Here is a 27,240-nt window from a genome sequence, read left to right on the forward strand (position 1 = left end):
AGTGCTACACCATTTGTGCCAGTACAGTGTGGATATTGTCTCGGAGGCAGGAATGCACTGGATGTCCTTTGCTGTGGGAGCGGAGCTGCTTAATGGATCGCTGTCAAAGTGGATCTTCTACAGGAGCAGCTGTGTCTTTCACCTCACTGGAACACAAAAAAATATATAAATCGTAGTGTAGGATGATTTATGTTGGGTTCATTCTGTTACAAAAAAGGTGGTGCAACTTCAACACTGGTGACAGATTTATTGTTTTTTAGTTTTTTTTTTAGATCTTTATCCTCTGACAATGTGTGAACCCACTAGAAACTACCTGTACTACGACTACAGCAGGTCATGATTTGCCCTGAGTTACAAAGCTGGTACTGCTAATGTCTCTGCTGCAGCAGGAAGGCCACAGCCATATTAAAAAAGAGCCTATTGTGCTGATGCTGCTGCTGCTGCTGCTGTGGTTTGTTGTGTGCCATGCAGGCCCCCGAGCCCATAGATGACCCTTGTTGTTTCTGCACAGGACTGGGTGAGGCAGATGCGATCCAGAACAATGGCTGCGTCTCGAACAAGCCGGCGGTGACTGACTCCATGGGCGCTGGGGGCCCCCACCAGGGCTGGACCCCCGCCAGCACAGCTGACCCTGACGCCGCCACACCACGCCCCCACCTGGCCCGCCTCTTCTCCCGAGATGCCCCGGGCCGCGAGGACAACACCTTCAAAGAGCGACCCTCCGAATCGGACGAGCTGCAGACCATTCAGGAGCACAGCGGAGCGGCGTCAGAGTGCGGGTCGGAGAGCCTCGAACAGGACCTAGACTAGGCTAGCTTTTTTTTTTTCTTCCTCCCTCCCCTCTCTTTTTCTCGTTTCTCCCTCCTCTGCCCAATCTCTCATTTAAGAGAGAGACAAGAAGCCCACATTTTGACAAGTACGAATAAACCACCACAACTACCGCAACCGCCATGGCATCTGCAAGCAGCTCCGCACAGGCCGCCTTCGGGTTGGGCCGCAGGAAGAAGGCCCCCGGACTCTTGGATCAGATCGGAAAATTCTTTGGAGGGGATAAGAAGAGGAAGAGCAAGGTGAGGATTCAGGGACGAAAAAACAAACGTGACTCTTCTCATGTACAGTATCTCAGTTCATTCAGTTCCAGAACCACTTTTTAAAACTTCTGTTTCTGTAGATCTAGCGAGAACGTGTTGCATCTTAATTGTTGTATAGAAATGAGGTGGTTCTAATGTTGTTGTTTTTTTAAAGTGGTGAACCTGAGTCTGACTTTCTCCTACAATTCACAGTATCTGGTTTATTGTTTTTGATTTTTTTTTTTTTTTTCAAATCACATGAAGAGGCTGTGATGTTGAATCATTTAGGGTTAACTTCTGTATTGTTCTGCTTTTTCTTTACTTTGAACGGTACTGACATGAGTAGCATTAAATTCAATAATATTGTATCCGTTGTGGGTGTGAAACGGTGGATCTTTGTGCTGAGTTTGAAAACAGCTGCGTTTCAGTTCAGGTACTTCCCTAAATGATGACGATGGTGGTGGTGGTGGTGTTGCAAAAGCGATGGGAAACTTTAGAAAAACCACGTCATTAAGATTCAATATTGATTCTTTGGATCACGGACCACTAATGCTGCTCTTTGGAGAGTTACTCTCTTAGGGTCCTTTGGTCTGTGGGAAAAAATCTTTTCAAACAATCTGTGATAACTCAACGCAACAGAGAGGTAACTTTGCTGCAGTTTGCACAGTTCAGCCGTCACCTTATGCTATAACTGATCAAAGAGAAAGAAGTGTATTAACTTAATATGATGTGCATTATATTAGCTTATTGCCATGTCCTCTGTGGGAATATATGCATCCTAATATAAGAACAAACTTATATAATCTGTAAAACAATCGATTATCGGACTGCTTTTTTTGAGTAAATATGAAGAGGCTTAACATTATTATAGTTTTCTAGTATTTTTCAAATCAAACCTTATTGGTTTGTTGGTCTCTGCTGTGGTAGTTAAAGCTCTGTTTGTGTTCCCGGCATCAGTTTGTGCTCCAGTTTAGACTGGGATTCACTGGTTGCCATGGCTATGGAGAACCAGACTGCGGCTTTGTCGGGTTCTGCAGCAGCACTCGGCTCAGTCCCAGTTTGCGATGATGCTCTCGCCGCCGCCCTCTGCAGGCCGCGCTGAAACGGGAATTTCAGCTTTCAGCACCCACAAAAAAAAGTTGCGTGCGTTAAATGTCGAGCGCGTGTCGGGACAACTAAATATGTTGCTCTGCGGTACAAATCTGTAGACGACAGAACTAGACTATTTTTTTTCTCCCACTATTTCTGTCCATACGGCGCAAAATATTAGCAAATAAATCCCTCCACAGAATGAAAATATGCATTTCCCCTCCCCATGCCTTACTGTAAACTATGAAAAGGTCTCGATTCAGGATGAATTTATGATACATAAGTGTCTGTTTTTTTTTTTTGCTGATTAGATTATAGAATTGTTGCGCTTCTGTAAAACTGCTCTTTGAAAAATGTTCAGGGAAAAATGACAGTTGTGAAGCTTTACAGTGAAAACACTGGCGTCCGATCTGCTGCAGTATTCGCTTGATGACCCCCCTCCCCCCCCTTAAATCGCCATAAACCTGTACATTGCGCTCCATATTGATGATGACAAGAGTTTATCTATTTATCTACTGTATATATATATATTCACCGTGGGTTTGCCTTCACGCGAGGAGAATTAACATCTCAAGTCAAATGACAGACAGGTTCAGCCCCCACCTCTGTTGCCTATGGTGAAGACAGCCGCAGCTGCACAAACCTTTTCTGCTGCAAACACTTATCTTTCCAAGAAAAAAATCATTACGTTAACACATTTCTTTTACTATTCTGATTATTTTTTAGCTTAAATTCTGATCTGCAGATTATTCACGTACATATACTTTCACGTCTGCTTCCGTCACTGGGGCAGATTCTGTCCTATGGGTAACACTTGTGCATGCTTATTTCTGTTAACCTGCATTATTTTACGACTTGGACTGTAAGTGTTGTGATTTGTTTTATTTTATTTTTTTTAATGCCTTTGGTCCAAATGATTTACATTTACGTTTTTTAAAATCTGAGCCCCACAGAAGCGTATATCGCTGCCAAGCCAGAAACATAAAAAATTATAAATATCACAAAATAACTGAGAAAATTTCATGTTATAACGACATGCATGTACTTTAGAATGAGATATTTTCACATTACTATGACATACAACCACATCCCATTGTAGAAAATGTCAAATTTCCACATTACAATTAAGTAATTTATAGATTCTTGGTATAAAAAAAAAAAAAAGTTACAGTGAAGTAAATATAATGTGAAACAGATTCATTTTTATCTTTCTGGCATGGCATAGTCATACGCCTCTGTGAGTGAACATTCACACACAAAATGAAACAAGTGAAGACACAAAGAAAGAAAAAAAACAAGCTTCAGTCTCAGGACACACACACAAAAAAAAACTGCAGGGAATCAGCATCTGAATGCTAACGGGGTTTTTCGATGATTTCACATATTATAGGGGGTAGATTAGCGGAGGGTAAATTAAGTTTGCATGAACACACTTAGCTTATATATAGACATTATTTGGCATAATATGATGCAAAAGGAGGAGGAGTGATTACTTTCTTTATAAATCAGGCTTTTGCAGAAAGGGGAAAAGCAAAAATAATAATGATGTGATGCTGTACTTCACAACTCCCCCGTCAGATCGCTCGCTCGCCTCAGGTTCAGACGTCTCTGATTGAGTCAGAGAGTTTGTTTGAACCAGCGACACTGATCGCTGTTAACGCCTTTCAACTTTGCAGCGGATACTTGTAATAACATTTGTATCTCTTCCTAACCTGATCCTGTTCTTTAAGCTTTCTTTATTTTTTTTGGATTATCGCTTGATTAAAACTCTTTAACAACACTGACTTTTGTGTTTTTGGGTTGTTTTCATTTCTGTGTTTGAAAAGCTCACCGAGTTGTTTTAACCCCTTTAATGCCGAGCCTATCGAAGACTATGCACTCTGCATGACCGTAATTACGTGACAACGGTGCAAGTCAAAGCCAACGTGTGGTTATTACGGTAATTTCACTGTTGCAGGAAGCCGGTCGAATCAGCGTCTTTGTCCCCAGAGAGTTGAAAAAAAAAAAAACGCCTGTAAATACTTTCCATTATTTGAGAGTCAAACAAATATTATTTTTAATGTTTTATACTGTTCAAATGTCTAATTTAACACACGAAAGCTGGTGTACTGTGTACAACTACAGTGTTTTTCTGAATTCTAAACACTTTTTTAACATGCAGTAAATTGTAAATAACTGCCAGATATTGAAAGCTATTCTGGAAAAATGGGCAAAAGCACATTTTCTGGGCCTTTTATGGTTAAGAAAAGCAAAGAAAATAAAAAATCCCGGGTTAACTGCTCTGCTAAAACTCCAGGGAACAACCAGACACCGTCATGTAAAGATGAAATGATCATTTTCACAATAGCGAATATTCATTCTGTCACGTATTTATTATGTAAAACATAAGGAGATTTTAGCGACGGTTTAATGGAAAGTCGAGTAACGCATGACTGGCAACCGGAGAGATTCAAACCAGGTTTCCTGTGAGACTCCTGTAAAAAATTTAACCTCATTCATTTGGACTCAAATTGTGCCACTTGTGAATCATTTAAAAAGGCGTCCCAATACTTTTGCATTAATAAGATAAATTAATCTCCTGTGAGTTCGGCTCTGTGTAACCTCGTTTATATATTTCTGTTTCAGGTGCAAAAAACTTTGTGATTATCTTAATTTCCTGGCAACGGGAGATTTTTACATAATGAAAGCGAACACCGTCTGGGGAGACGTTGGTTTTAATTTAATTTCGAAGGAAAGCTGCAAATGTTTGACACCGGAGAATTAACGGCAGACATGTTTTCTCTCGATTTATCCGTCACTCACGGAAGAGGAACGTGTTTTTTTATGAAACGCTGATGACATTAAAGACAGTTAAAGTGCAGAAGTCTACGTCAAACACATTTCACTTGTGGTTTGAGGAAATGTGCTTGTGTTCTAATGTTTAATCGAGTGAATCTTAAGAGGCTGGTTTTTGTGAGCGAATGTCAACATAATAGTTTCTTGTTGTGATTTGTCATTTATGCTCCAGCAGCTGAAGCAGCTAAACTATGCAACGTTGACTGAATAACAGCGCCCCCTGCAGCAACAATGGTTTAACAATTTAACAACAATGACATTAATTCAAAGTCCTTTTTTACTGACCCTCAGTTTCAGTTTCTCTTTTCCCATTTTTGAGTAGATCATTATATTACTTGCTACTTGCAACTGTTTGTTTTTTATAGCCTTAGATTAAGCCTTATGCACTTTACAGAGAGCCTCGCTATAACAGAGGTCGGCCATCTTGTGTTGCCCTGTTTCTGTTTTTATCAACTCAGCTCAACTCCAGCTTTATTTGCAAAGCACCTTTAAAAACTACAGCAGTCGACCACACAGGTACACACAGGTTACATACATGCTCATTTATGAAACGCCAGAGAAGAATAAGTGGGTTCTAAGGGAGGATTTAAACGTCTCTAGGGTCTGGGAGGTTCTAATTTAGAGGAGGGAGACCAGACCAGAGAAAGCCGCAACAAAGGCCCTGTCACCTCTAGACTCAACCTCCAGCAGCAGTTAGTCAGAACACATTATAGGGCACATAAGGTTTTTTTTTTTTTAATCATTTAAATCCTTATATTTGGGACTCTTTGGGAGGCCCTACCAGTCGCCAAAGTATGAAAAAAGATGACTCACTCATGTTTTTGTGGTCCTCCTCAGTCTAAGTACAGGAGATAAAACACACGATGTTGACTTCCGTGCTCACTGGGACGTCACAATGCGCTAAATTCCTGGAATTGTTGTCTCGCTGAGCTCCGCTTTGTCTGTAAAACACACAAGAGTGCAGGCGAGGGCAACAGTATCCAAAAACCGGGAGTCCGCGAAAAGTTCTATTCTTGGCTCCACAGTGCAGCACAGAGTCCTACACAAACTTCCAGCCTCAGAGGATTTATCTGTCCAGTGGATACATGTTATATATGACAGCAATGTGCCTGCTAGAGTCTGCAAATGATCACTTTTCCAAATGCTAACTGCTGTTAGCTCCCAGAAGCCTCTGTGGCTGATGTCATTTCTTGTCCCTTAAGTTTCGTTTTACTTTTTTTTAAGGTGGACCTAAAGAGATACTACTAAACAGAGCGTTTTGAACAGGGCTGTTTTGGCAGAGTGATTGAACTGCTGTGGTGCTTCATCCTGATGGTATTTTGACCAAAGCATGTCACAGACATGTTCATTAGGACACCAGGGAACTAGTTTAACTTGGAGAAATAGGGTATAATATGACCCCTTTAAGGCTCTTAAAGTTTAAAATCAATACGAAAACAGACTGGCAGCCAGTGGATGGAAGCTAAGACTGCCGTACGACAACAAAGAAAGAAAAACTAACTCAAATTGTTATAATCTACAGTCTCGCTAAATCTTACACACGCATGTTGGACCTTAAAATCACTAATGTTAAAGGAAAAAAGAAAGACAAACTCTTGTACAGTCATAAAGACACACAGCACAGATTAAAGGTGGAAGTAGGAAGACACAAACCTCTGGGCATGAACTGCAGCTGCCATTTTAACATTCCTCCACAGACACTGTCAGGTTTGTCAGACACTTCGATGGAGCCCACATTACGCTCTTTTCATGCCTCTGAGGAAGAAAGAAAGAAAGAAAGAAAAGAGATTGTAATGACGACTCAGGTGAATAGAGTCACAGTTTGAGTGCGATGCTGCGAGGCTGTAATCTGCAAACCTGCTTCCTAACAATGGGGGGAGAGAGGGAGAGAAAGAGGCGCTGCACAGTCAGACGTCCACATCTCATTTCCCACAAATCAGACATCTCACCTCAGTTCTTGATTAACGTTAAAAATCTCTGATTAAGTGAAAGAAACGTCTTCCCCTTTTTTTTCCTCCTGGTGTTGATCCACGGAGGTGCCCAAAGATTAAAAAAAAGAAGAAGAAGAAGAAGTCTCGACCGAGCTCCAAAACGTCTCCCCTGTGAAAGGATTTATTATTAATCCCCATTCATAATGTAAAAGACTCGTGCCCAGACTGTGACCTTTAACCTCAAGGGAGATGACTGCGATCATTAACCTGCACTTTGTGATACGCTTCAGGGCAAAGGACAAGGGTTGTAGGAGGATCTGTGTCCTGGATTCTGATTTCTCCGCCCTTTGCCTTTCCACCATCTGACACGTGGAAGTAAAGATCGGAGAGATGTTTGTTTTTCTCTCGCTGACAGTAAAAGGAAGAATGGTACGACTCTCGTGTTTTTGGCTGTTAATCTAACGCAGAGTCACCTTCTCACTCGATGTCAGCGTCTCTCGCTGCGCAGAATGTAAAAGCTCTTCGAGGCACACTGTGTTTGTGACGTTGGGCTGGAGAAATTAAATTGACTTGACCTCTAAGCTGATGGTGAACTATACTATATCACTATATATAATAATCAAGGTATTGACAGAACCAGAATATACTGTTGATACACATAATCTACAGAATACACCTTTTATATGGACTTGAAAACAGCATCCTCTCTAGAATGTGAAGGCCACAGTGTTGCAGTCTCACCATTAGATGTCACTAATTATTTCACACTGGACCATCAACGGGCATTTTGTTTTGGCGTCATTAATATCATTATCAGTGTATAACTGTTTAAAGGAAGGAGGAAAACAATAGTACAGTCCTTTATTATTATTATTATTATCCAGTATAAAATGTTCTTTTGTATGGAAGAGTATTTGAGCCAAATTTAAAAACATTTCCAACTTTAATCTCAGAATTGTGTCTTTTTTCCTTAGAATTCTCATGAAAAAATCTGAATTCTAAGGAAAAAAAGATACAATTCTGAGATTAAAGTTGGAATTGTTTTTAAATATCTCAGAATATCTCAAATCTCAGAAATCTGACTATTTTATTTAGAATTCTGACTTTTTCCTTATTATTCTGACTTTTTTTCCTTAGAATTCTGACTTTTTTCACTAGTATTCTTACTATTTTCTTTAGAATTCTTACCTTTTTCCTTAGAATTCTATTTTAACTTTAATCTCAGAATTCTGACTTTTTTCCTCAGAATTCTGGCTTTAACTTCAGAATTCATGCTTTTATTTTTTTTACTTTCTTTCCAAAAACATTTTTTCATGTGGCCCTAATACTCTTCCGTGCTTTTTTTCCCTCTCATTAGCATTATAGAATAAATAAATACATTACAGTGCACCTTTATCCAGTTTGAATCCCCTAATTCCCTCTGCTGCAAATTCATGTTTCTTGTTAAACAAAAATAAGACGAGAAAAGACCAAGTCACAGCTGTTCCTGAAGGGACGACACATTGACGCCAACTGATCTACACGTCTATAGTATGTATGTACAGTCTGTCTGTGTGTTTGTGTGTGTGTGTGTGTTACAGATCTTACAAACACACCAGAGCCTGTTTCTCTGCAGACAAGAATCAATGACTGTGAAATCCTCTTTTCCACTGAAAGGAAAGTTCAGGAAGACGCTTCTACACTTGAATGATGACGACAACGGTGGTACAACAAAAAAAATAAATTTAGACACAGCTCAGATTTTGGCAAAACATGTCTCACAGATGCCACAGGTCAAGATGTGAAAGTTAAAAAAAATCACAGTTGAGGTGAGGGCGAACCACAAACTATTGGAAAAACCTCATCTGCATAATCTTCCCTTTCCATTTGGTTTAAGCCGAGTGAAATGATCCATCCTCATATGCTGGTTAGTTCCTTTCTTTTTAGCGTTTTTTGTTGTTGTCTTTTTTTAAATGAAAAACATGTTTTGAAGAAGCAGAGGAGAGCAAATACAGACTCATTCACATCAAAGGCACAACAACCATGGCTGAAATTGAGACTATACCAGTGCCTGAATTCATACTGCTTTATTTGATCTCCTGTTTCTTCTCCCGTCTCTTCCTCTTTTCCTCTTTCCACTCAAACAGAAAGGCACAGTAGCACGGGGGGGGGGGGGGGGGGCAATTTCTCTACCTGTACCTGCATCCATTAGACACATGCACTGTATGTAACACACATGTGACACACACAGTGACGCAGGACAAACTGGGATATATTAGTCTTTTCCACTGAAAGTGTGGATGTAGTCATTTGTTACACACACACACGTGTACATTTGGTGGACGTGGTAATAACAAACCTCACCTCACCCCACACTCAAACATAAAAGCTGTGGTTTCACTCTCGTCCGTCCATTTCTGGAAACCTTCAACAAAAAAAAAAGACAGAGAAGGTGGCTCGTGATGTAACACCACATGTTGATCATATTGTGTGAGCGGAGGTGGCACCGATGGTTACCTTACAGCGCTTTGATGTGAAATAATGGCTGTGAATCATCACCGGCTCTGCGTCCGCCTCACACACACACTTTCCTCCAGCATTAATAGAATCACAGAAAAATGAAAAAGACTAACCATATTGATGGGATGGATCAGGACATTTGATATTAAACATATTTTTTTCTTTACCTGTGTTGTTTTCATTCACTAACGTCATTATTATTATTATTTTTTTTTTTTGATGCACTCGAGTTTCGTTTCAGGCATAAAAACAAAAGAAAACAGAGGATATCGACGCGCTCTCGTCGTGTCGCGGGGTCTTTCATGAAGTCGAATTCTGATGCACTTGAAGCTAAATTGATGTGTTCACACGCACGGGCGACAACTCATCTTCTCGGCAGATAAAGCCTTAGACACGCTTAACTACTCCTTTGCTCCTCGTTTTTTTAATTAGTTTTGAGGACTGACAGAGCAAATGGTGTTTGCCAGTTTGGCACAAAGATTAATAAGGTGTGAATGATGGAATAAATCAGGAGTTCCCACCTGTAAGATAGAGAAGTAACTGTTTCCTCAGCTGTATTATGATGGAGCATGGATATAAAAACTACCAACATTAAAATGTCTGATTTACAGTATATATTCATTTAATGTACATTTATATATACAGTGAAGTGATGCGACTTAAGGTTCCACTCCAGTATTAACAACGCTGTGTACATCATACTCAATACTTGACACCTGTAGAGGATGTTTTTTTGCTTTTGCTTTTTTCTTAAACAAAAAACTACATACATATTTTCTGGATGTGTTCCAGTAAAGTGAAATATTATCCTCTATTGTTGTTATAGCATTGCTAAAACAACAAATCTAATGGTGGCCTAAGACTTCTGCACAGTACTGTGTTCATATATATATATATATATATATATATATATATAGTATTATATTATTGAAATTGCTGCTGTTTCTCGTCTCATTCACTTCTTCTCACTGAGCGGGAAAGTAGTAGGACAAGGATCAGGACAATATGTAAAACAGGAGATTACTGTAATGCATGTTTAACTTTATATAAGAGTACTAAGCAATGACTATGATCACATTTATTATTAAGGAATAGAAGACTTAAAGCTTTTGCATTAAATACCCTCTCCTTTCTTTATCTTTCGTTTCCTTTCCAGGGATCTTTCAGAGGTCTCTCTCCAGCCCCTCAGAAAACTGCCACTTCCCCACGTAAGCGTGGAGCAGAGAACGCCGTGGTCCACTTCTTCCGCACGATCGTGAGTAACCCTCAGCATGAACAGACAATACTGTGCATCTCTTAAGCACTCTCGCACTATCCGAGGTTATCTTCTTCTCTCTTTTTTTGTATGTTAGCGGCATCTTTTACTGCTATATTTGTCTCTTTCACTGCACTTTTTTCCCTCTCTGGCTGCTCACTAAGTCTTTTTAAACCTTTTATACCCTTTCTCTTATTAACTCTTCTTCAGGTGTCCCCTGCCCCTCCTAAGTCCAGGGTGAGTCTGCTTTGCAACTGTCTCTTTTGAAGAAATTAGGATGCATCGCCAGTTATAAATAGATAATAGAATGTTGTTGTTCTCCTATGAAGAAAACAATTAAAGTAATTACTGTATGTTCCTTCATCGCCTAAAGAAACAGCATGTAATCATTTCCCGTTATATCCAAGGTTCCTCCATTACCTTCCATGTACAATTAAGTACACTTGTTCCTATTGTGCAGACATGGCCATTCACACACAATGGTATTCTCCATTTCACAATCCCTTCCAGTAGATTCTTAGCCCTTTAAATCAAGAAGAAGAAGATTAATGCGCTGTGTAAAAAAAAACAAAGGGAAACACATGACCAAAGGGAGATGTGGAACTGTTGAAGAAGACAAAGAAAAAACAACAACACCCAAAGAGAAGATATAATATGCAGTTACTCAAGAGGACGAAAAATAGAAAATACTGGTGTATTGATTTGAGATTTGAGATGCAGGAGCACCAGAAATTTCAGAATGCAGGCATCAAATATTGACAATCTGAGCTCTATCGTGTATTACAAGTTACCAGCAAAGTCGTAGTATTGTAAACGATCACACTTAAACTGTGTCCTTAAGTCATAATTATGAGATAAGAAGTCAAAATTATGAGATAAGAATTCGAAATTATGAGATAAAAAGTCATAATTATGAGATACAAAGTCGAAATTATGAGATAAAAAAGCTTAATTTTGAGATAAAAAGTCAAAATTATGCGATACAAAGTCATAATTTTGAGATCAGAAGTCGAAATTATGAGATCAAAAGTCGAAATTATGAGATACAAAGTCAAAATTATGAGATAAAAAGTCGAAATTATGAGATAAAGGTTCAAAATTATGAGATACAAAGTCATAATTATGAGATAAAAGGTCCAAATTATGATAAAACTCCGGCAACAGTTTGGAACTGGAAGGAAGTGATGGGAGGTCAGGGCAGGCTATAATACCAACCAAAAAATTCAAAACTTTTAATCTCATAATTACGAGTTTCTATCTCATAATAATGAGATACATCATTTTGACTTTTTATCTCATAATTTTGACTTACTATCTCACAATTATGACTTTTTATCTCATAATTTCAATGTTTTATCTCATAATTTCAATGTTTTATCTCATAATTTCAATGTTTTATCTCATAATTTCAATGTTTTATCTCATAATTTCAATTTAAAATCTCAAAATTACGATTTTTAATCTCATAATTATAATTTAAAATCTCAAAATGATGACTTTAAATCTCAAAATTACGAGGTGGAAACGGGCTTCCATACCTTAGTTACACAGACGCTAAAGTCGTAGTATCTGTCCTCGTGCCTAACCGTCCCGGCTGTGACTGGACGCCAGGTGCTCCAGATTGTAGTGACGATGTCAGGACGCGTTCCATTTAGCTTCCTCAGTTTCAGTGTGCACCCTGGGTCGCTGTCACACTGAAACTGAGGAAGCTAAATGGAACGCTCCCGTCCTTAATTACGATTGCGTACACCTGCGCTGTTCCCACTGTCTAAATGTACAGGTTTATACTTACATACATTTATATTAATGCTGAATGTCACGTGAGCGTGTGCCTTGCTTCTCCTTCTCTCTCTCTTCCCTCACATGTCTGCCCTCCTCCCTCCTTCCTCTGTTCCTCATCTGCTCCTGCCCCCCTGTGACCTCTCCCTCCCTGGATGGATCCTCCCGTCTGCCTCCTCTCCTCTTCCCATACTGCCTTTCGCGCCGAGTAAGACACACGTTCCTTCTTCTTCTGTCTCTCTTTTTAACTTATCTCCACTTGTCTCTCTCTGCACATCCAGTGGAGAGGACTAGCAGCCAAGATGGGCCTGGTAGGTGGTTTGAAACTAAGAAAAAAACAGAGGTTAACATGCCTAATTAAACTCGCGCAAAAGGGCAAGTGAGGTCTCACTTTTTTTTTTTATTTCTTCACCATCAGCCTTTTTAAGCCGTTGTAATCTTGCCATACATCACTGATAACTCAAGTCCATTTTCAAGCAGACCATGCCCCATTTTTTTGTCTCTTTTTGCCGCCCGACTCGTCCGTGTCACATGTGCATATTGAGTATTCATGACAACACAGGCATTACTCCACTCTTCATTAAGCTTGTTTCCATTCAAAATTCCTCTGTGGCTGGTTGAAGTGGTGAAGCTGCTTTCTGCTTAATTTGGCGACACTTAATTTAAGGTCCTGGTGAAAGTGCATGCGCGTGTGTGTGTGTGTGTGTGAGAGAGAGTGTGTTTGCCTACTTTGAAACAGGAAGCAACAGATGAGGGTTTGGGGTTGAAAGGTTAGAAGGACAGGTTGGCTTAAGGACTAAAATACTGTCTTTCTCTTCTAGTTTCAACTCTTGCATATTTCACTTAAAGGGGCACATATTATGCAAAATCAACTTTTTAATCATTTAAATCCTTATATTTGGGACTCTGGAGGCCCTATCAGTGGGCAAAGTGTGAAAAAAAGATGACTCACTCATGTTTTTGTGGTCCTCCTCAGTCTAAGTACAGGAGATGAAACACGCGATGTTGACTTCCCCCGCTTACAGGGACGTCACAATGTGCAAAATTCCTGGAATTGTCGTCTCGCGGAGCTCCGCTTTGTCCGTAAAACACGCAAGAGTGCTGGCGAGGGCAACGGTATCCGAAAACCGGAAGCCCCTGAAGTCTGCGAAAAGTTCTATTCTTGGCTCCACAGTGCAGCACAGAGTTCTACACAAACTTCCAGCCTCAGAGGATTTATCTGTCCAGTGGATACATGTTATATATGACGGCAATGTGTCTGCTAGAGTGCAAATGATTACTTTTCCAAATGCTAACTGCTGTTAGCTCCCAGTAGCTTCTGTGGCTGATGTCATTTCCTGTCCCTTAAGTTTCGCTTTACTTCGATTTTATCGATCTGTCTGTCAGTCATTACTATCCAACAGAAAATGGGCACTTTTAATTGGTCGTCCGATTCACTGCGAGTCCTTTGTATCGTAGCAACGCGGCGAGATGTAAAAGGTAAAATGGCGACAGGAGGATACTGCTCATGTGAAAGAAAGAAGATAACAAAATGATCAGATTTGGTTGATAGAAAGTTACACATTCTATTGTAAAACTGCGATCGTGTGTAAAGTAAACAGTAAAACTGAGTAGAGATTTTATCCATTCACCCCCCCTCCTCCCCCCCAGCCAAACATAAGTGTTTATAGAGCTCGACACTCACGACTGATAGTTGAGTCATGGTCGGTAATAAACAATCGGAAAGCAAATGCACGTCACTGTGTTTGGGTTTTAAAGGTCTCTGTGTTTTGCCCTTTCAAACTAAACTAGAAGCACAGAAAGAAAAGTCAGCTAGTGATGGGATCGGCAGTTCATTTGAGTGTACTGAATCACTTGAATCAGTTCATTAGAATGATTCAAAAGATTCACCGAATCGTTCAGTGCTTAGCAGGAGCCCAGTGTCCTGCTACGTGACTCATGTCCTCCCTGAGTGCAGTACGTTCGCGCCGCGGGTCGAACGAATCAGTTCATGAAGTGATCCCAGTCAGCTGATTCGTTCTTTCAAACGAATCACTCATGACCGACACAACACTAAAGTCAGCACTGTTCAAAAACTGAAGATTTGAGCGTTTCAATGCTGGGATAGTGTAAAGACACCATTAATGATGCTCGGAATGACCGTCTTATCATAAAGTAAAAACCTAACACCAACATTTGTGCTGCGATGAAATTCATACAGTCCCTAAGTGCTCTTCAAAACAGATCGCTGCCCTATATTTCTCTATCTTTCACACTGTCCACAGCTGTGACAAGAAATACCAAAATAACATGTATTTGACTTAATTGAGTCCGCCGTGAAGAGGTAAATGTTGCAAAGACACAACAGGCATCGCAGTCGTCAAAGACTCAATTTACTTTAAGAGATTGAATGTCGACGAGGTCACAAGGGAGAGTTTTCAGAGAGACCACAGGAAACATTGCCCTTTCACCCCAAGCTTTGCTGCTTTACAGCTTTTCTTGCTCATGCATAATTCATGCCGACAATAGAAAATAGACAATTATACTGTGAAAACTGCACTGGAAGTGATGCTATGTTTTTTATACATCCTGGAGAAGGGGGGATAATATATTTTTACTATTTCACTGTAGCCAAATAAGCTGAGAATCACATCTGAGTCTCTTGGCAACTATTTCAGCACACTGACTTCCTCTTCATCTCCGGCAGGGCGACCAGAAGTCACAGTCTAAAGCCAAGAAGACCAGCGCAGGGGACGGCAAAGGCTCCCTGACTAGGATCTTCAAAATGGTGAGGAGAAAAAAAAAAAAACCCTCCTTGACAGACGTTTTTCTAAGTTATTCCTCACACGGTTTCTCTCCACGCTCCTTATCAATGTAATTGTGTTGAAAATGTGATTTTTCATTAATCACTTTTCTTGCCCGTTTTTTTTCCCTGCCTCAGTGATGATATCAACAGCAGAGTGAGTAATTGATACCCGATGGAGCCGGAGTTGAGTTGAACTCACTTCACATTCGCTCAACACTGATATGCTCAGAAGACATCCTAATCTCATTACTACTGCAGCGGCGGAATAATAAGAGGCTTTTTAGAGACAAGATTGATCGCGGTGCACGCGGTGAACTTTTAGAACCGTGCCGTGGACGGTAGATCCACTTCTGATGCAGACGGAGTGCTAAAGCTAACGTATGGTAACTGCAGCTTCACAGGGAAGCCTCTGCTTATGCACAATGTATAATATAACCATGTCATACCATCCATCACTTGTCATGCACCTGATGCACACAAACGCTACACTCTGAGAAATAAAAGCGCTAAGTAGAACCATATGAGGTTCTTTGGCTTTTTCTCGGCTCCAGGTAGAACCTTTTTATAAAGGTTCCACCTGGAACCCTTTTGGAGGGTTCCACCAAGAACCCTTTATTTGGGAAAGGGGCTTTAAAGGGTTCTCTGGATCAAAAATGGTTCTTACTGGAACCATTAGTGTCACCAAGAACCCTTGAAAAACCTTTTCTTCGGAAAAAAGGGTTTTTCAGAAGCAAATGGTTCCAGGTAGAACCTCAGCCCTTGTAGAAGGACAACTTTGGAACCCTTATTTCAAAGATTGTACACTCTTAGAAATAAAAGTGCTAATTAGAATCATATAAGGTTCTTCGGCTTGTCCTCAGAGGAGAACCATTTTTTTTTTACAAGTACAATATAAATGGAGGTTGTTTCAGTCGCACATTTATATAAAAACGATAGCAAAAAAAAGGAAAAGGAAATAATAACAAAAATATAGCTGGTGGCTCTATGGAAAATATTTAAATATACTAGTTAGTAAATACTAATTCATTATATGAAGGTTTGAAATGTTTATGATCTAATGAGAGCTGCTATAATCAATATTTTTCTTAATGATTTTTTAATGATAATTGTAAAAAATTCGTTTTAGCATCCTTGCATTAATTTGATAAAAATTAGAAAGCAGGAAAATACACAAAATGATGCACGGTAAGGAAGTGAGATGCATCTTCATGGGTAAATCCAGGTGCTGTGCTGTGGGTGCATCTGCATGATAATATATGATTATATATTTAAGTAAATCTCGTTGTACAAAGTAAATCTCGTTGTACAACTTGTATAATGACAATAAAGGCATTCTATTCTATTCTATTCTATAGGGAATATTTACTCTGAAGTGTTACTCTTTTTTTATGTATAAATGAAGGCAGTCTTTTCTTTAGTTTTTTTGTGTTCCATCATCATCATCTTTTACCAGTGACGTCTACATTGACGCTTACACCTCTGCAGAAAATCTCAGCCTTCAACGTCCTCGTTTGTTAATTTGCTTCCATACTGTGCACGTCATGCTCCGGCTGTTCTCCCTCTTCATTATAACTTAGCTTGCCTCTCTCACTGTTACTTAGGATTTGACTGGTTCAGTAACAAGTGGATGTGGACATAAAGCCACATTTCCCTGAGGCTGCATCCTCATCTGTTTTCACTGTAATCAGCAGGAATGAAAAAAAAAAAAAAGAAAAAAAGAAAACGGCTCTGGAGATCAACAACTTCGGAGTCGCTGCTGTCTAAACTGTGTGATACGACTAATTAACACACGCCTCAGTGCCATGGCATCGTACCTCCAGTTTCTTCTGCATGAATGGCATCGCTGTGAAAAATGGAAATGAGCACAAAGCCACATTCAGTTTTAATTAATGTTTTCGCGCTTAGTTCCTATTCAGCGTCTGCTTCCAGTTCCAGATTTAAATCTCAGTGCACTTGCTGTAAATCAGAGTTGGTTTTTTTTCTATTTCATGACAGATAGCGGATTTCATCGAAAATAGCTTAGAACAATAGCGCAAATCATTGGCCTTCGCTCTACGAGGCAGAGTAAAAGGCTTCTGACAATATGGATTATCCTCTCGAGCGATCCGTAAAGATTTGTCTCATTTGTATAATCTTCCTCCAGAGAGCGAGAGAGAGAAGGGAAAAGTTCAGCGTAGCTTGTAAAGACGGCTTTGTGATAAACACGAGAACATCTGCTTTGGAACTTTATGAACAAACATCAGTTATTTTTCCCTGCGAGAGGCTGAAGTTACACTCGTATTTATTCATACTCACTCCATATATATTGGTGGAGAGAGAGTCTCACTTCAGTTATGATTATTTATGCACCAATATAGTGAAGTTGATGTAATATAAACAATATTCTGCACTTAGGAAACTCATAGGATGGAAAATTTATCAAAAAAACACTCAAAAGTTGTACTTTTTGGTACTATAAAAAAGTATGTTGTATTTAATCCATAACTAGTACAAAAAAAATGTGCAAAACTCATTCACTCACTAGAAGTATGATTGAATACTTCATATATTCAATCATTTCTTACAATTCCATTTCTTTCTCCTGAATAGTACTCTGCACATGCACAGTGATACTAACCTGCCTATCTCTCACATGACAGGACCACTCTGACTTTTCAGTGTTAAAGGCTAAAAAGTATATTACACATGAGAAATGCCAGACAGCTAATGCTGTCAAATGTCTAACAACTCATAATCACCATCATCAAAAACGGCAAAAAACACCATATATTTAGCTGACAAGACATTATTGGCTACGATTATATTTAATTCACAGTGCTTCTTGTTTAAGTGTCGGCAAAGCCCTCAGACGGAGCTGTTTCACTGAGGAGAAGACCATCATTACATATCGAGTGGATTGTGCGACACTGAAACAACATGAGAGTGGTCATTTTAATACCTGAGCAGGACCTGCAGGGCTGCCGTCTGCACACGTTCATCACATCTGTGTGTCTCTTCTGTCATTACAGGGAAGTAGGAGCTCTTCTCCAGGCAAACGCTGAGGTCCCCTCTCTACATCCCAGTCCAACAGCTTTAAGGGGAGAAGTTCAAGAACATGAGACTAAAGTGGGGAGAAAAAAAACAAAAGAAAACAAACGAGGAGGAGGAAACCTCACACTCGATTCCCGGTCCATCTCTGATAACACTTTAATTGCTAAATCCCTCCCCTCTCCTGTCACCCCCTTTGGCTGGTAGATAGTGACACAATCTGTTGCCCCCCCCCCTCACCCTCACCCTCTTTCTGTTGCATGCCTTGCACTGAGTAGTCTGCACTGTCATCACCACTAGTGTGTACTGTTTGCTGAAGTTGACCCTGAAGCCGCTCACATGTGTAGCCTGAATGACCTGCCATGATACTGTGTGCTTGAGTTTCTGTATACGTCTTAAACGTTTTGGTTTTCCTAACATAAGGTGGCTGAACTGGAGCACACCCGGGCACAGCTGAAGGTTCGGGGCCGGTGCAAGTCCGACTGACTTGCCCGTTGTTGCCATTTGCCGACTGGTTGAAAAGACCGGGTTTTGTTTCCGTTTTAATTAAGAGCGATTTTCTGTCTCGTCGCGTTGTCTGTCGTTGTTCCCTCAAATGTTCTCCAACATAAACCTGTGATTGACTTTTGTTTTTTTTATAATCTATTTAACAGACTTTACATTTTGAGAGCCATTGTGGCCGTTTTGTGTGTTTTCATTCAACCTTCTGTGTCTCAGGTGTACTTAAGTGTCTCGTCATGAATGTCACGTTGTTCTATGTCATTAAGGCTGGCTGTGGGTTTTGTGGTTAGATTCTAAACTTTCTGAATGACTATTCCGCGATAGCCATTGAGTAAATTTGTCATCTCTAAAGAATGAGTTCTTCTTTCAGTCATGAGATAATGGCATACACTAATTTTCTTTTCTATATAGAGAACTAAATTACTTTGTAGTGACCTATTCTCCACTATTTCTGAAGCACGGTGCCATATTCAGACCTTCCATCTGTGCTTTCGTGTAGTTTTCTTTGTCTTCACTGCTTCTCTTATGCACAGCACACTCAGTGTCAATGGAATTCACAAAAAAAAAACTCAGTGCCAAGAGCCTTTGCCTCCTGAATCACCAAAAATAATGCGCTGTGTCTCCATATTGTGGATAATGGAACAAACAACACAATTTCAAAAAGGTGCTCTGTAACTAACTTTGTACTGACACGTTATAAGGTGTTATTTGAGAATGTGCAGGTTGAAAGTTTTTCCGAATAAAAAAAAAGTTCAGCACTAAACAATCCAAACATCCATCTTCTAAAAGCCAGTGTGTGTGTGTGTGTGTGATGTTGTGGTGTCCATTTTCTCCTACTGTCTTGAGTGTGCTTGAGCCTCTTGAGTGCTGCGTTGTGTCGATTTTCTTCTCCCCCTGAATGGATCCACAGAATGAATGTAAAGACGCTCCCCATTATAGCATGTGTAATAAAAACATGACCAACCACTTAACTGAGAATAAAAAAATAAATAAAAATGATAAAACCAAATCTTCTTTTTCTGCCTTGTGAAGTGTGTGTCTTGTCATAACATGAGCATGACCAACAACACATTAGCATCATAAAAACATTGATGTAGCACAGCACAGCAGACAAGAGTATTGACAAAAGTTTCTTTAAAAAAAATAAACTCAATGGGTTATCATCATTTACAGTGCTTTTTCTGGGCGATTCGTGACTGGGGGGGAAAAATGGAGCCCCACTCAAGCTCAGTGTAATTGCACAGAGACAGAGATGAAACCTGAGTGTTAGAGCTGGCCCTTTAACTCCGTTCAAGCAAAACCTTGTGAGATGGCTCTGCACCGACCGTGCACCTTTGGGAGCAATTATTTTGACCTAAAAAATTCAAGTGGGTAATTCTCCTTTACAAACAAACACATGCAGCTACAGGGGCTGCAAGCCTTCTGTCCCTGTTCTGAAGTCCCATTGTTTCCAGTGAAAATGAAAGAAAGAAAGAAAGAAAGAAACTCTGGCTTTATAAGTTGAGGACAGTAACTCTTACATTTGTTAAGAAAACCTGATAAAACACCAAGTTAAAATTAGAATTAGATGAATAAGATTCATATAATATTGTAAATTCTAATATATCTGGCTTGGGGAACTCCCTCCATCCCACTCAGCTATAGCAAATCCAAGGTGAAATGCAGGATACAATTCCCTTTAAATAATCATAACACGATATCATACACAGCAGGATATTGTTCAGTTTAAATTGGTAGAAAAATTAGTTTAATTACTTTTCATAATTTATTATAGACAATAGAAAAAAAAACAGCCACAAAAAAGACAGGGAGGAAAAAAAGAACAGCTTATTGTCTGTACATTAGCTTTGCTTAATAATAAATGCAACGTTACATAATTCCACACAAACTATGTCGCGGCGGCTCGTCAGAAAATATATGCAATCTAACTACACTATTTACAAAATGACCAACGACGGGATATCTACAGGAAACGGACAATACATGTTCAGTCAAAAAAAAAAAAAAAAAGCCCAAGCAGCTTCAAATCAGGAAGAGTGTCCTCAGTGGCAAGCTTCACAAACATGTCTGTCGCTGCTTTGCGACTAAATAAACACATGGGTCACAAACAGCTAATGACAATTCATTTTGAGACAAAATATATATACAGTATAAATAAGTAAAAAACAATAATAAGTGTAAACCTATGAAACAAATCTATGCTGTGTTGCTTTTGAAGCAGTGACAGCAGTGCAGTTATTTGCAGCGCGACGAGCGTTAAATCAGTCGTCTGTGCGAACTTTCTCTCAGGACTTGGGGAAGTCTGTACACGCGAGAACAAGTTCGGGCAGAATCTGCAAAAGTTTGGGCTTTTTATCTACACGGAACCAGTGTTTTGGGAGCCCTGGGCCGCAGTCGTTATATTCGTTGTCATCGTTTCCTTCATGTGTTTGGAGAATGTTTGGTCTCTTTGTTTTATAATAACTTATTTCATTTCATGTCTTTCTTTCTGTGAGTGTACAAACTAACACGTGTTCGCTTCGAGGAAAAGTTTGTTACACGGCGTACATACATCATGCGCGCGCTCCACGTCGTCTTCTCCATAAAAATCTACGTGGCAGCGTTACAGCGCCACGTAAAGGCCTGGCATGTGTACTACAGCGTTTAGAGTCATTTTTGTATGTGGATGAAAACATTTCTTCAAACAGTTTACTAAAATTGTTTTAAGACAGATAAAGATCGTACAGAGAAAGTTCTGTTTCTGGGTTGATAAGGCCTTACCTTGTTTTCTCTCTATAACATTGTCAGGATTATAGGGACCACTGGGATACATGTGCTTATTGAGCAAAACCTCTCTGAAGCTTATCGTAGTGACAATCAGACTCCAGCAAAACAGATGAAAGTCATTAAGCCAATCAGAGGGAGACAGACCCCCCTTACTTCACTGTTAATTTGCTCTAATTGGAGTACACTGCGACCACAGTAAAAGCCTTTGATATACTGTGGTGCAAATCTTAAATGTTTGACGATGTTTTTCTAACCGAGTAATACATTTGAGAGGCGCAAAATGGTTGACAGGCTTTGCTGTTGGGTCGTAAAACTCACTGCACTCAACATTTTGCTTGCTGTCAGGGGAAGACATTTTGCCAGTCTCCAGATGATTCGGGAACAACCTCCAGGTCAAGTTCGGGAGTGACCTCAACCTGGGGCGCCACCTCTCCTTGGCTCAGGGACACATCCTGGATCTGACCTGGGAAGAGAAAGTGGGGGGGGGGGGAATGGAGGATGAGTACCATGCTGCATGACTCTCGAAGCAGTCCTCGAGATGGGTAATAACAGAGCTTCATGAGGCAGAAGAAAAAGCCCATTAACACATTTACAGTTACAGTAGGATATGATCATTGTGGGCTGTAAATATGGCATGAGTCATGTGTCATAGTTGTATTCAGCTTAAAATATCTTCAACACAAAACAGCAGAGATTCACACGGGCTTGTTCTCCTGCTGCAGGCCATGCACTGAATTGAGTTTTAAAGTAAGAGTCATTATATTATTTGCCTCTATTATGTCTCTCTCTATATCTCTAACACTTCAAACACATAAGCAAAAGGATTGTACAAGGGAGTCTCTCATTTTGATATGAAGAAATTACAAGATTATGTACACAAACAGAGACCAATTCCAAAATATCATACAACCAAAAGGTACATTTATGGTTACCACTCCTTTGTTGTCGTTGCACACAGTGAATTTGTCAGATCAGCATCATTAAACCGGTTATACACAGTCATAACCACTCACTTACCACCACTCACAGACTGAGGATTAAATAACAAAAAGTGCAGTAAGTATAATCTTGAATTATATAGCACTGTAAAACAAAGTCACAAAGTGCGTCATAAATAAAAAACACAAATAGAGATAAAAAAAAAAAAAAGAAGTAATAAAATAAAAGCATAAAAACAGAACTAGAATTATGACCCATGTGGTAAGAGGATATTCTGACAAGTTTCAAGAGGAATTGTTGCTTTTATGTTTGATTATCATCAGTGCTGGTTTTTAAATGTAAAAAAAAAATGTAGCGTGAAATTATGTATCCATCATGTTCTAGGAAAATGTCATTTCTAGTCAGAAACTAATGAAGTGGACAAAAGGACATTTTGATCTGATGATGACACTCACAAGTTAAGAGTCTAAATGTCTGATGAAGTCAACAGGAATCAACCAGGATTGACTGATAATCCAGCAAATTATATTTTATTTTCTGAAAGCCACACTGTCACCATAGATGGAGAAAAAAAGATGCATATCAGAAAATAAATGCCTAGTTATATATGTGACTAGATGATCATATGGATGTCTCTTCAATCCCTTTTACGTTTATAAACGTTTTTATCTGACCTGGAAGCATACCGTTGGTCTTGCTTTCTAAGGGTCTTGCTAGGATTTGCAGGAAGACAGAATACCTTGAAAGATTTAGAAGTGAATCTCTAACCTAATTAAGTCTGGAACTTATTCCCTGCAACACTACAGAGGTCAGAATCTCAGACATGACTTTTTACACCATCGAGCTTCCAGTCAGTGTGGGGACATGTGTCAAGTTGAATAAGTAGAACAGATCTGTCAGCAGTGTTCTCCACGGGTCAACATCAAAAAGCGCCCGCCAGACTCTGAGGTGGGATGTTGGGAGTGAAGTGAAAGCCAATGTGAGAGTGAGTTGGTTGCACTCTTGGCCAATGTTAAACCAAAGGGGAGTCATGGACCAGGGCTCGACTGAAGCGGTGACTTAAAATTCCGAACAAGCATCTGCTGATAACAAAGACGATAGCTTCAAGAGAACAGGCGATAGGCCCGTTGCTACAGTTTTCTTGCTCTACAGTATCCTTGGCGGACGTGCAGACGCATTAATGGCGAGCATGAGTGCTGCCATTGTTGGGCTCGTTCTCATCAGATAGCGAGGAGTATCATCGGGGGAAGAGAGAATTGAGAGACAGTTCAGGCTCCGCAGAGGGAGACCAACAATGTCTGCCAGCAGTCTTTAGTGTTCAAGGACACCTTTTCATGTGCTGTGCCTATTATGCGGAAAATATAGCATTACGTGAGATGGCTATGGGACACACACACACGCACGCACGCACGCACGCACACACAGACACATAAACACTCACAAACACACATGAAGACACAAGGAAAAGGAGACCACGGCTCAGGCTTAAGGACCTTCTGTCATTCTGGGATTGGGATTGTGATGAATCCAGGATGAGAGAATCTACTCAAACCAACTGAATGGTGTAAACTTGTTAGCATCAATTAAAGCTCCAGTGTGCAACCTATGTCACCAAAAGACAAAGTATCTCGCTACCTCACTCATGTTTCAGAGGACCAGAGTTAATTCCTTTAGCCTTCCCTAAAATGTATCACAGCTGTGTCGCAATACTGAGAAACACGGAGAGAGTCATGTGAAGCTTAATCAGAATTGTGTGAACTTGTTTGATCCTTGAATGCAACAGACATTTGTTTCCACTGAAAAGATTAACATTTCCGTTAACATCAGACTCATATTAACAGTTAATGTAACATGACTGTTTTTTTCCCTGACATACCTGATGCCTCATTACCTTAGTGACGTTAGTCTCGGGGAAAACATTGACGTTATGCGTCGAGAAAATTAATTCACTTCATCCAGCCCTCAGATGCTTTGTGGTGATAGAAAGCGGTCCACGCCTCCTTTTTCCACTGCTTTTCTTTCACAGTGAAAAAGAGCTTTGATCAAACTTTTCTTTTCAATTCAAATAAAAAAAGGTTGATGATTGATTACCTAATCATTTGTATGATACCGTATTAATTAAAAAGGGTCACTGGTTATGACTGATAATATCGCAAACAAAGACCAGGACTGACTGGATTCATTAAAAGACAGTTCTGGAGGGACAATGACAAGAGTTAGGAACCCTATGGACCTCATTATTAAATGCTTATCCATCCTGATACTGTTCCTCAGTGAGAGTGAAATAAACAGAGAGGGAATGAGAGGTGATCATCTTTCATCATGTGTGTGTGTGATATGATATGTTGGTTATCTGCTCACCGTAGCCGTGAGATCTCTTCATGTGGTGCTTCATGTTGCTCTTCTGCGTGAACCTGATGCTGCACACTTCACACTTGAAGGGCTTCTTTCCAGTGTGTTTGACCATGTGGACCTGCAGAGCACTCTTCTGGTTGAAAGCCTTGTCACACTGACTGCATTTGAAGGGACGCTCGCCTGCCCGAAAAAGCAGACATGCCACATGTATTAGTATTGGCGGCAAAGACACACTGTCTAAACTTGCAAGAATATGTTTAGGGCTATCCTACACTATATACTGTATACAAGGTTATTCTTCGTTTGCTAGACATAGTTTAAACTTAAAACTTAAAAAAACAGATATAAATTAACAGTATTTACAAACTGTTAACCGTTTGTAACATGGTTATGTCACTCTTCCTTGTCAAATAAGCACTGTCATTCCACTGTACATTCATTGTAGCTGCTGATCTTAACATGCACTAGGGAAAATATAAGATTTTTAGCTGTTGCTTTGTAAAAATAAAAGGCAAAAAAAAGAATGAATGGTGAAATGAACCAGAATAGAAAAGGGACCAATGAGAATCTTTCTTAACAGCATTCAAATGAGTCTATTCAAATGGTAATAGGCCAACTGAATTGTTTCTTTATGCACACTGAAGGCTGATAATCATGTCTGGGTGCCTAGGATTTCACAGAGAGATGAGACATTCAGGGCATTTAGACGCTTAGTAGATGTGTATTGTATGAATGTATGAATTAGGGAGAGTGAAAGGGAAGTTGACAGCTGCTAAATATCACACATCAGCGAGGGATGCTGTTTTTTTACGTTTACATTTCCTATTTATTGCAGGTCTTTGTTTCTCTGGACCGATATATGGGAAGCTATTCATTAGATAATCTGGGAGCAAACAAAAACATTGTTTTTGTGTCATGCCAGTTCAACAATTCATCATGTTTTATGTTGACATAGGGATTTCACTGGTAAAACACACTCAGGACAAAATAATAGAAGCATGCATTTTAAATCACACGTCAGATCTGATCTACTTTGTTTCCCATGGTGCACAAATGTTTCTTTCACAAATCCTCCTCTAAATATTATATACTATTATAAATAAACACATTAAATACTTGTATGGGTGATGGTTATGCTATCTGTATTGTACTTAGAAAACATTAAAAAAAAAAATTATAATTTCATAATACATGAATCTCTTCTTCAGCATTTCCATACTGCTGGTTACAATACAATTAACGCACACACTACGATCTCATTGTGGTGTACAGGTTATAAATATAGTAACAACTGGCGGATTTAAATTTGAAACGCAGAGCTGAAGACACAGCTGCAACTTCTGCTATGACGTCAGTGAAACATTTCCTTCCATAATCCTCTTACCTGTGTGTGTTCTGTTGTGTCTCTCCAGCTGGCTACGCTTGGCGAATGCCTTCACGCAGGAGGAGCAGTTGAAGACTCGGGGCTTCTGTGAGCTGGGTGAGGGGCCGGGCTGGTGCACCTGCTCGTGTTCCTGTCGACACAAGCAAAAATTGAATTTCATCATGATAAACCCAGCACATTGTCCCCTGACTACCATGTGGATATGACTTCAGATATCATTTTGGTCCTATGAGGAACTGATTAGTATTTGGAGCATGACTCGGAGCAAGTCTGGAGGTAACTATGTCATGTTTATAAGGGAGGACAAAGCATTTTTAACGCAGTGCTTATAAAAAAAAAAGGCTTGGGCTGGTTTTGGGAAATCAGCCCAATGAAAAACACTTTCTGTTACCATTTCCTCTATTTTCAATACCGTTGTTACATTACATGTGTCCTATTAAAAGATACATGAAACCATACTCCAGGAACTTATGAACAACATATTTACTCATACATATTCTGAATGAGGCCACATAGCCTACAACACATTCATTTAATCCATTTCCTTTGAGAGGCTACGAATGGTGAACATAGCGTGTAACACTGGCTGTCAAGCGGAAGCTGCTTTAATTTTTTTTTTTTTTCTTGTGCTCTAATTATAAAGCCAAGGTCTTGGTTTTCTGGCTATAATTAAATTGGAAATGTGTTATCCACAGGCAAACAAAATGAAAAGTAACTGCAATACCAATTTATCTTCCTCACCACTGGGCCTTTTTAAAAATCTAAAATCAACATTGGAGTTCTCATTGGAGACTAATGAGCAGCCTGGGGATCTGTAGAGGATGGAGTTTGGTCACTCTCACTGTGACATGTACCTAATCTCTGTGTCATTACTTTTATGAGAGACAATTACCGCTCAGCAGATTGAGGCACATTTACTGAAGTAAAAGCCTATGGCAGACAGACCTTTTCTAAGAAACATGACATGCGTAGGGGAAAGTGCTTCGGCATAAAGCCATACCCTCCTCTTTTATCCCTATGATCTG

General features: G+C 39.8%; 3 protein-coding genes across 6 annotated transcripts in view; 2 read left to right on the forward strand and 1 right to left on the reverse strand.

Moving 5' to 3' along the window:
• Window positions 1–810, forward strand: part of LOC310933688 (myelin basic protein-like) — a gene marked incomplete at its 3' end in the record, with an annotated part of 57,885 nt that extends 57,075 nt beyond the window's left edge. For all 4 annotated transcript variants that reach the window (XM_083897231.1, XM_083897234.1, XM_083897232.1 and 1 more), the window contains one exon: window positions 512–810. In XM_083897231.1, the coding sequence (XP_083753357.1) occupies window positions 512–810 (299 nt within the window). The remainder of the gene's footprint in view (window positions 1–511) is intronic.
• LOC310933715 (myelin basic protein-like) lies at window positions 804–19,770 on the forward strand. The gene is made up of 4 exons (XM_083897266.1): window positions 804–1,070; window positions 10,581–10,679; window positions 15,145–15,225; window positions 18,252–19,770. Exons 1-4 carry the CDS (start codon window positions 951–953, stop codon window positions 18,282–18,284), a joined length of 333 nt encoding a protein of 110 aa, XP_083753392.1. The 5' UTR covers window positions 804–950; the 3' UTR covers window positions 18,285–19,770.
• Window positions 19,771–21,860: 2,090 nt separating this feature from the next.
• The window catches only part of znf236 (zinc finger protein 236), a gene marked incomplete at its 5' end in the record, with an annotated part of 41,961 nt that continues 36,581 nt past the window's right edge, over window positions 21,861–27,240 (reverse strand). The window contains 3 exons of the mRNA XM_083898041.1: window positions 21,861–22,000; window positions 24,838–25,011; window positions 26,216–26,345. Of these exons, the coding sequence (XP_083754167.1) occupies window positions 21,879–22,000; window positions 24,838–25,011; window positions 26,216–26,345 (426 nt within the window). The 3' untranslated portion in view covers window positions 21,861–21,878. The remainder of the gene's footprint in view (window positions 22,001–24,837; window positions 25,012–26,215; window positions 26,346–27,240) is intronic.

The sequence above is a fragment of the Microchirus variegatus genome (assembly GCF_963457635.1).
Source record: "Microchirus variegatus genome assembly, chromosome: 1".
Classification (NCBI taxonomy): Eukaryota; Metazoa; Chordata; class Actinopteri; order Pleuronectiformes; family Soleidae; genus Microchirus; species Microchirus variegatus.

Coding starts and splice junctions, on each gene's coding strand:
- LOC310933715 (XM_083897266.1), top strand. CDS start 951: ATGGCATCTGCAAGCAGCTCCGCACAGGCCGCCTTCGGGTTGGGCCGC. Junction 1,071..10,580: donor ATAAGAAGAGGAAGAGCAAG/GTGAGGATTCAG, acceptor TTTCCTTTCCAG/GGATCTTTCAGAGGTCTCTC. Junction 10,680..15,144: donor TCCACTTCTTCCGCACGATC/GTGAGTAACCCT, acceptor CATCTCCGGCAG/GGCGACCAGAAGTCACAGTC.